General features: G+C 39.7%; 1 protein-coding gene across 1 annotated transcript; it reads left to right on the forward strand.

Annotated features, from left to right (window-relative positions):
- Positions 1–371: 371 nt before the first annotated feature.
- LACC1 (laccase domain containing 1) lies at positions 372–9762 on the forward strand. Its single transcript, XM_065654560.1, has 6 exons — positions 372–526; positions 3836–4440; positions 5699–5880; positions 6336–6501; positions 8334–8559; positions 9336–9762. Exons 2-6 carry the CDS (start codon positions 3876–3878, stop codon positions 9508–9510), a joined length of 1314 nt encoding a protein of 437 aa, XP_065510632.1. The 5' UTR covers positions 372–526; positions 3836–3875; the 3' UTR covers positions 9511–9762.
- The last annotated feature ends 534 nt before the right edge of the window (positions 9763–10296 follow it).

Here is a 10296-nt window from a genome sequence, read left to right on the forward strand (position 1 = left end):
TGAAGAGTGACCTCTCGTAACCTCCCTATCTGGGTCCTTTTGAATGTGCCTTTTCTTGACCGATTGCCAAATTCCGCACTGGAACATGCGGTTACAGCTCAGAAAAGGAAACTCTTTCAGTCTGCGCAAGTGTTCCTTAAAATTCTTCTTGTTCTTGTTCTGTTTTTCTATGCCGTGTGCTTCTGAATCGGTTTGAGATTGTGCAAAGCCGGTGCATTAGCACGTTCGGATTGCAGCAGCGAGCTCCATGTCAGGGTTAATGCTGCTTCCGGGTTTAGTGTTACCCAGGCACTTAATCATGTTGGTGCCTTTCAGGACAGTTTATTTCCTGTGGCTACTGACAATAACAAAGCAGGGGCTCATCATAAAGAAGAAATACAGGTTCCCGCTCCAGTCTTACCTAGAATAGGAATTTCCATCTTGTTCAGCTGCAGGACTGGCAGTGAGAAGTGAGTTATATAAAGCTAGCAGTGTGTGTCTGTATCAGATGATATCTTCCAAGAGTTTAAAAGGATTGTCTACCTGTGTAAGTAAATTCCTGTGCTTTAAACTTCGAGTTTGTTTATGAGAACTGCATGTACTTCAAAATTTTCATTGTTAGTGCTGATTTCTGTTTCTTCAACCTTGTCTAAACAGCCCTGAGTTAAGAGAGGCAGAATGTTTTATTTTAGTCCACTTTAAGAGGTTTTTACTTATTTTTTTCTTTTTTCCCCTCTTTTTTTTGTCTTTGCTATTGTTGAAATTTTATTAGACGTGCTCTCATGGCTGTTTATTTAGGATGCTTTAATGGTTTGTTTTCTTTTTCTGGGCATCTCACTCTGGCAGATTTTAAATATTTCTTCCCTTTTAAATTTTCCCAAAATGATGTCTGTTCTCTGTGTTCCTGTAAGAAGATAAAGTGACCAAAAGGATGCAAAGGTGCAGGAAATTGCCAGCAATCCTGTCTCAAACAGAAAAGAGATTTTAGAATTAGATTTCTGGGGTTTTGGAAAGTTGCTTTTTAGATGTATTTTTTTATTTTTTTATTTTTTTTAGCATGAACTCTTTTTCTCTACTGTTTGGTTGTATTTCCTTTGTTGTTTCTGTTCCATATTCACTTTGTCTTTCTCCTTTTCACTCTTGTTACCGTCTTCACCTCTCCTCTCTACTTATTATCGATTGTTTTCTTTGATTTTTCTTTTTCTACGAATCTTTGTAATGTCAGAGTTTCAGAGAGTGAAACAGCTAGTGGGTGGCCTTGGCTTCAAGCTTGTGCAAGTATTTGTCTTGCATTGTGTACTGAAATGAGCAACTCCTTAATAAATACACTTAATCTTTCCTGATGTGGTTATGTGCAGCGAGACTTTCCATGGGACACTGGGACTGTAGAATGCGTTACTTAAAACCTGAATAACCATGAATGCATTTCTCTTAAGCTAAAGCATTGCTATGCTTGGCAAGCCTGTATTTTGAGAAGAGTTTTACTTAGAGGACTTAGAAAGCAGTGAAAAAATTTTATTATGACTGTAAGCAAGTTTACTTCTGACACCACTGACCTCAGCAGGACTCTGTGATGCAAAACTGGAAAGATACAAGAGTGAATCAGCCCCATAGTTTCTTTGTGTACATGCCAATAATTGCCCCTTCTTGCATTATACACACAACTTAATAACAATGCAGGCAATTACCTCTCCCGCTGAAAACACTTTCCTTCCACCCTTTCTTTGGTGGTATTTTTCTGGGGAGGAATGAGGACAGCAATGATCTCTACCTACCTTACACTATTGACACGTCTGAAGTGGAGCAATAATCTGTTTTTCCACTACAACCCTCTGTTGTGCTGTCTTTGGTGGGGCTATTAACTACACCTAGATTGGGGCCATGTCATACTCTTACAGGCCTCCCACAAAGAGTGTCAGGGTAGGGAAGGAAATATCCTGATTTCCCAAGTCATTGTGTTTGACATGAGTCTGTTTTGACACTGTTTTCTTAGCAGGCTGTTTTCTCTAAATTCTCTTATCAGCTGTGTGTAAATGATACTCTGAGCAAAATCAAGAGTCATAAATTCCTTGGCACATTTCGATACTTTTAGTTCACCTGTTTTGATAGTCACTAATTAATCTTTGTAAGCATTCAACTTGCAGAAAGTAAAACATCATTTTCAGTCAAGATTGTTTTTCTTCCAGTCTGGGGGAAAGAACGATGAAGAAAACGGAGAATGTTTTCTGTAAAACCTACACTGAATAAACAATCCATCAAAACCAGAAAGGCCTTTGACCTCTCATTTGAGTGTAGAAACTCTGGGAATCCATTGTCAGCCATAAAATGTGAAGGAGGACACCAAGTCCAGCATAGTGGTAGGCCTCAAGTATACACAGAAGCAATATTTTTTCAAGATAATGAAGTGTTGTGAAGCCAGAGCATGGGTGTAGTTACACGAGAATGAGGACTCGGGGCAGGAAAATAATGCCAGGCATCATCTGATACGATTAGCTCTAGTAGCAGAGCATTGATTTCAAAGACTTAAAAGATTCTGAAGTACTTTGTTAAGGAATTAATATTTATGCACAATTTGCTACTGTGCAAAAAAAAAAATGATGGTGTTAAGGAATACTCTAGATTATTATAGGATCTTACGACTGGTGATGAAGCTGTATGTACTTCTTCTAGACCAATCACAGAGCTTAGTCATGAAATCTGAATAGCCATCTGTTCAAGGTTGCCAAAGCAAAGTGATCTAGTCTTTTGTTGCAGACTTCTGGAGGCTTGCACTGGAAACTGAAAAACTGTCAGAGACAGAGAAAATAAGGCACTTCTGAGAGGATCTGTAAAATAAGCTCTTACAGCAACAGAGAGGAAGAGATGGGTGGACAAGTTTCCACACGTAGGCAGCCTAGCCGGGCTCAGATCAACAAAGAGCAGAAAATGAAAACCAAACCAAACCAAACCAAACCAAAACACCAATAACAGCAAAACACCAAAACTGGAATTATACCATGGGCTACAAGACAAGCCATGAACTGTGAGATGATTTTGGATAAGCTTAACATGTCTTGATTTCAGAGCAGAGTGTAGCCAGCATAGTGAAAAAGCCAAGGTAGTAGGTCGTGCACAATATTAAATCGTTTTCATTTAGTTCTGTGTACTTCTTGCCTTACTAGGTAAAGTTTCAGTAACCTGTGCTGAGTTCCTGTGCGTGTTGAAAAGAAGAACTATACCGATCATGTGCCCCTCCACACAGAAGTCAGAAATTAGCAAGTCAATACTTTTGATAACACAAAAGGGAGAAGATCAGAAGGTCTTGTGAAGGCCTGTGGGAGACATGTGATGGCGCTCCCAGCACAGCAACCCTGCTGCCAGGACGGGTAGCAGACATGAGCTCCACCTCAGCCAAAACCGTGTAAAATGCCTCCAAAAAGTTGTTACAGAAACTCCCTCAGCAAGCTGAGGGACCTCTGTGTTTGGTTCCCCTCATGGGAATTTGAGAAGGGCAGAAGGGCCCAGTAGTCAGAGGTCAAGAAGGCGCATTAAGCTAATGTGGGTTAATTGAGTCAATAAATCTGTTATGTACTAACCTTTTATCATCCTTGATCTAGGGAAAACCCGAGGTAGGCGGGGTGGTAGGGAAATCCCTAAGTATTTAAATACATAATAATTCCCATTTCTGCCACTTTGCTTTTGCTGCAATTTCTTTTGATGCAGTAAGGATATCCTAAGATAGTAGTTTCTTCTATGCCACTTTCTCTACACAGTGTCACTGAATGCATTAACTTAACAACATAAGTTTGGACTAATAACATGTTTGGACTAATGGTGCCATTTTACCTTTTTGATTGTTTTTCATGTTTTGTCACAGGCTATTTGCCAGCTGTGGGAATCTCTAAATATCCTTAAATATGGTGGAAGCCGTACTGATAGATCTGTTCAGCCTCCCAGCCAATTTGGAGAACATTCAAGGATTACTATGTGACACACTGCAAACTATTGAGAAATGCTCTTCTATCCCTGCTCCATTTGTTTATGTCATCTGCCGCCAGAGGCAGGGGAGTGAAAGGAAGAGTGAACATGAGTCCTTGCTTCCAGCTCTGGGAGATTTTCAGAGTCTGAAGAAAAGGCTGGAGGTGGTATGTGCTCTGACTACAGCTGCTGCTTTATACACCATCAAACAACAACTAGATGAAAAAGACATAAGCATAATCAAAATTATACTCCCTACCTTAAGAAAAGACTTAATGAAAGTATATATAGACCATCTCTTTACAGCAGTCTACCAGTTTGAATTTGAGGATTTACAGGTGGCATCTGATTGTAAAAACCTGCAGACAGCTGAACCTCGAAGTGAAGAGCAAACGCTTCCTACACAGGACGTGGAACTCATCCGAAGTGAGATTCAGATGTACTTGGAAAGCCTGCCGAGCCTGAAAGGGGAGCTCACCATCCTCAGGTCTTCCCTCATCCCAGGTAAAGAGAATCCCAGTTAACAGATTTTAGAGTCTGTTCCTAAACATTCTTCTTCAAGCAAATTACAAAATGGGTAAGATTTGGAAATATGCTCAGGCAGCAAATAACTCTATATGATGTTGCAATAGTGTCTATATGATGTCTGTAAGAGGGCTAAGTGTCAATAGAGATACATCAAAAGGCTGGCAAGTCTATTCCAAGCCAGTGGCATGATCAGAGTGAAGTGAGGCCCAGGTTTAGTGAGAGCATTACTGCAAACAGTAAAATCTCCTTGCCTCTCTGTGGGAATTACACACTTTGTAAGTTACCACCATCTTCTGGAAAGGCAGATCAGGAGTTTCTCCTGGTCTGCAGCCTAAAGTATGTCTGGTTAATCAGACTGATGTCTCAGTGTCCCTGCCATGGCATGACCCAGTTTACTGCAGCATGTCTCTCAAGTGGTGTGATTATGGGGTCTCAGGATTCAGAGAACAACTGAGAGGTTTGCTACCGCAAAAATTTCTCTTTCCCTAAAAATGTGTCTGAAATGACCCAGAACCTGAAAGGAACATGAGTTACTTAAAGCCATCTTTGTCATCATTGTGCTTCAAGATTTTGACAGTGATTTCGAAAGGATCACATGACACAAAAGAGATTTTGAATCTGAACTCTGATTAAGTCACTGAGCTTGTCAGCTGTTAAGGCAGCAAAAATACCAGTTATGGGACTGTCTTTCTGTGTTCAACCTTGCCACACAGAAACCCATCCCCTGCCACCTCCCAAAACACTGATTGCATTTGGTGAATGAGGCCACAATGAAGGATCCATGTGGTAAAAACAGAGGATTTTTTAATAATGCTAGAAATTCTCAGTGCTTTCAGTGTAGAGAAATGTTTGAGATTCTGCGAAGTCTTGAGGACTAGTACTTAATTTGCCAAAAGAGCTTAGGAGATGCCACCTTAGAATGTTGCTTTAAAAATCTGCTCTCATTTTCCTCAGAGAGTTCCCTCTTTTCTAGGGTTTGAACTACAATTTTGCAAAAATTCAGACTAAGTCTGCCAGGACTCTTTCTTGCTCAAACTCATTGACCTCAGAGGATTATAATTACGAGCAAGAAGAAAACTTAGAGTCCTTAAATTTAAATACCACAGCTAAATATGAGGTAAAGCAATATTCAACTTGATTGGCTGACTCCAGGTCTCTTCAGTATAAAACAACATAATATTTGGACTGGTCTTGTATTTAAAGCAATTATTTGTTGTCTTTTTTGCTTTGCCAGATGATATCTTCCTACATGGGTTCACCACAAGGACAGGTGGGATCTCCTACATACCAACTCTAAGCTCCTGCAACCTCTTCAGCAGTTCCAAGCGGAGGGACCCACAAGTTGTTGTGAAAGAAAACCTCCGCCGGCTAGCTAACGCTGCAGGATTTAACCCAGAGGCTTTTCACAGAGTCAAGGTATCTTATAAAACAATATATCTATGTAAACAGATCAGATCTTCATTCATGTGTCACTGGCTAAAACTGTAGGAATTATTCTTACCATTCTCAGCAAGAACTTGTGAGAAGCAGGAAAATTAAATCATTTATGGTGGCAGTTTATCGGTGGGAACAGTCACCCAAACTATGAGTCATTTGGCACTTTGTGGAGAATAAGCACCAAGAATATTCTAACATTTAACTTTCCACAGAAGAGAGTAATCGGATAAGTGATCAGAGCAGTTTATCTTAAAAGAAACATACACCATGTCTGTGGTGGCTTTCTACATGGCATTTGAGCAAGGGAGGGCCTGATTTCCATGCATGAGCAGTTGGTGCAGAAGTGTTTCATGCCAAAGAAAAAGCCTTGCATTAGTCAGAACTGAGTATTTTGCTGTCATATCACTGTCCATTTTCTGTTTTTTTCTTGACAGGTTGATCATGCCAGTGCTGTGTATGTTATGGGAAAGACAGAGCCCGACAGCTATGATGGGATAGTTACAAATCAGAAAGGTGTGACGATAGCAGCGCCAGGGGCTGACTGCATACCCGTGCTGTTTGCTGATCCTGTCAGAAAAGCCTGTGGTGCTGCTCATTCTGGTAGGAATTTTAAATCACGGAGATCAAAATAACTAGGAGACCACTGGAAAGTGTGTTTTGGACTAACAGTTATAAATTAGCAACCAAAGGAGCACTGAGTGAGAATGAATAAATGCAAGATCACATAACAAAGTAGATCCTGACCTGTTAAATTTGTATCCTGCTAAAACAAGATTAGTCTTGAGAACAGTTTGTTTCCCAAGCTATTTTTAAAAATTTTATAACTACAATAATTATTAGTTATGTATTTGGACATTTATTTTTCTGATCTGTCAGCAAACTCCCCCTACCTTTTTTTTTTTTTTTTGTGCCTAACTTCATATTTAAAAACTTGCTATAAAGCCAATGCCTCCAACAATCATTTTGGATCAGAAGAAATATTTGTCCGACCCAAACCAAATGAGAAAAAAACAGAAGCAGGTATGGTTAACACAACCTGGGATTATGTCTAGCTTCAGAAGATGTCCCAAATGTTAGCTTAGAATACATATCTCGTGGTGACATTTTCCTGCTGGGGTTGTTTCATTTTATTAAAAAGTCTGTATTTATGAGATCAAGGGTAATATACACCTGAGAGTTTCTCCTGAGCTTTCATGCTAGTACATCCCTTGATATGGTAGGAAGCCCCTCTGCCTAGAGCTTGTGAATATCACCTAATTCATACAATTCTTCATGTATTCAATAAATTAGCCAAAATAAATTCAAATTTGTGAGTCATCACAAGATCATCAAAACTTTGGCTGTCCTTCAATAAAGTTGTTGTGCCCCTTCCCTCTCCTGCCCTAGCAAGCTTGGGTTATAGAAAGCAAGAGAAATGAGAATTGTGGTGTATCTGTTTGGGAGGAGAGGGGAATGTTGTGGTTTTTAATGGGGAAAAGGGATGGAGATAATTTTATCCGGTCTTGAAAGTTTTAAGAGTTTTACGTTGTAAGTGTTCAAACCTAATTATTGGAAAATATTTAAATCTGTAGTTGTTTCTTTCTCTGCTGCTTCTTCATTTATCTAGTCCCTGACACACCACATTGTTCCCCCGATGACACTGCTTCCTTCTCCAAGATACCTCCCAGCTCGAGCCTGAACTCCTACTTTCCATCTCCCAAGTTTTGGCTTCGATTGTCACATGATGGTCCTTGCCAGGCTTCCAACTGTCTTTTCCTAAATTCTTTCCTTCCTGCCCAATGCCACCTCAGTTCATTTTTAACTTGAACACGTGTTGCTGTGTATACAAATAAAGACAATTAGGTATAAGGTCATCTCAGCCTTTGGATATAGAAAACCAGAGGAAAATTATTAGTGTATTCTGTCCTTTGGTGTGATGCACTCCCTGTGCAATGCAAAGGTTTCTTGGGATTCAAACTGAGATACGAGAACTCAAAGCTAGACTTTCTTCTATCTATTCCAAACAATGTCTCTATCTTCAGCTTCTTTTTTCTTTTTCTAAAATAACATGAAAACCATTTTCACCATATTATAAAAATCCACTTCTGACTGTAACATATTTCTGTTGTCATATTCCCATTTAAATGCTTCAAGCACAGAGGAGCTGTAAGGTATGCTCTAGTTACCCAAACCAGGACACTGGGAAAAAGGAATTCTGGAATCCTAATCTAAACTCTTCTATCTGGTTTCCATCTCCACAAAATGATCTCAGCAAAGTGATAGTTGTTAATGTGTTGGGTTTTTTAAAAAATAATTCACTATTATGTATAATTCTTTATTTTTAAATGTAAGTATATCTATTAATTTGTACCTTTGATAATAACACATTTTTAGCTACTGTAAAAACAAAGAGACAGTTTATACTTTTTTTTTCTATCTCTCATTTCTGACAGGATGGAAAGGCACATTGTTAGGAGTTTCTATGGCCACAGTAAATGCCATGGTATCTGAATATGGCTGTAACATGAAAGATATCCTTGTGGTGCTGGGTCCATCTGTAGGACCTTGTTGTTATAAACTTCCTCATGAATCAGCGAAAGAATTTCACAGAATTGATCCAAAGTGTGTGAGACTATTTGACTCTGCGAGTCCTTACATTGATATTAGAAGAGCAACACGGTAAGCCTACTGAGTGAACAAAAAGTTAATTCCACATTAGTTATCAATAATTTTATTGATATTTCATTATCCAGCACAATTATGGTGAGGGTCCTCACCATCTTAAAGTACTCTCTAGTACTTTGCACATCAACAAATGATACCTTTGAATAAATGGTATTCATCTGCCCACTTTTACTGGATTTCAACTATTGTTTTACAGTTATACTGTTCATGGATTATAGACAAATGTTCAAATTAAATGTGTTTTTACTGGTTGCAAGCAATTATTTTAGTCTAATACTGGAAGAAAGAAAGAAAGAAAGAAAGAAAGAAAGAAAGAAAGAAAGAAAGAAAGAAAGAAAGAAAGAAAGAAAGAAAGAAAGAAAGAAAGAAAGAATGAAAGAAAGAAAGAGAAAGGAAGAAAGGAAGAAAGGAAGAAAGGAAGGAAGGAAGGAAGGAAGGAAGGAAGAAAGAAAGAAAGAAAGAAAGAAAGAAAGAAAGAAAGAAAGAAAGAAAGAAAGAAAGAAGGAAAGAAGGAAAGAAAGAAGGACGGAAAGAAAGAAAGAGAAAGAAAGAAAGAAAGAGAAAGAAGGAGAGAGAGAAAGAGAGAGAGAAAGAGAGAAAGAGAGAGGAAGGAAGGAAGGAAGGCAGGAAGGAAGGAAGGCAGGCAGGCAGGCAAATATTGGTACAATTTGTTTGATTGGTACTTGAGGTGCTGTCTGAATTATAGTATCTTAAGGAATGTGAGGATGTACAAAAAAATATTGCTTTCTGTTTCTCTTTTTTTCTTTAAGGATTCTTCTTGAGAGTGGTGGGATTCTTCCCGAGAACATCCAAGATGATTCTGTCACAGACCAAGACCAAAACGTCACTTTCTGTACTGCATGCCACCCTGATAAATTTTACTCTAACTTCCGTGATGGCACTAACTTTGGGACACAGATTGGCTTCATATCAATCAAAGACTGAGATAGTATCTCTTAGTCTCCAATAGTATTTAGACAATAAGTCTGGTGCCTTTTTTGGCATCCTGCTGTCCTCATAGAATTTCTTCCTCCTTCCTTTCACAGGTTTGCAACAGGGAATTCACAGGTCTTGCGATCTCCTGCTTCTTCCCTTCCCTGACATTCCAAGGCAAGAATAAATGCCTAGTGTGTGGGGCCCATAATTCTTGTGTGAGACAGGGTGCAAAGAAAACAAGGACAACCCACACTAGCAACAAAGCCCTTCTGCAAGAGCAGATCACAGAATCACAGAATCACAGAATGTTAGGGATTGGAAGGGACCTCGAAAGATCATCTAGTCCAATCCCCCTGCCGGAGCAGGAACACCTAGGTGAGGTTACACAGGAAGGCGTCCAGGCGGGTTTTGAATGTCTCCAGAGAAGAAGACTCCACAACCTCCCTGGGCAGCCTGTTCCAGTGTTCCATCACCCTCATTGAGAAGAAGTTTCTTCTCAAATTTAAGTGGAACCTCTTGTGTTCCAGCTTGAACCCATTACCCCTTGTCTTACTGTTGGTTGTCACCGAGAAGAGCCTGGCTCCATCCTTGTGACACCCACCCTTTATATATTTATAAACATTGATAAGGTCACCCCTCAGTCTCCTCTTCTCCAAGCTAAAGAGACCCAGCTCCCTCAGCCTTTCCTCATAAGGGAGATGCTCCACTCCCTTAATCATCTTCGTGGCCCTGCGCTGGACTCTCTCCAGCAGTTCCCTGTCCTTCTTGAACTGAGGGGCCCAGAACTGGACACAA

Source organism: Caloenas nicobarica, chromosome 1 (assembly GCF_036013445.1).
Source record: "Caloenas nicobarica isolate bCalNic1 chromosome 1, bCalNic1.hap1, whole genome shotgun sequence".
NCBI classification, from domain to species: domain Eukaryota; kingdom Metazoa; phylum Chordata; class Aves; order Columbiformes; family Columbidae; genus Caloenas; species Caloenas nicobarica.

Coding starts and splice junctions, on each gene's coding strand:
- LACC1 (XM_065654560.1), top strand. CDS start 3,876: ATGGTGGAAGCCGTACTGATAGATCTGTTCAGCCTCCCAGCCAATTTG. Junction 5,881..6,335: donor AGGCTTTTCACAGAGTCAAG/GTATCTTATAAA, acceptor TTTTCTTGACAG/GTTGATCATGCCAGTGCTGT. Junction 6,502..8,333: donor CTGTGGTGCTGCTCATTCTG/GTAGGAATTTTA, acceptor CATTTCTGACAG/GATGGAAAGGCACATTGTTA.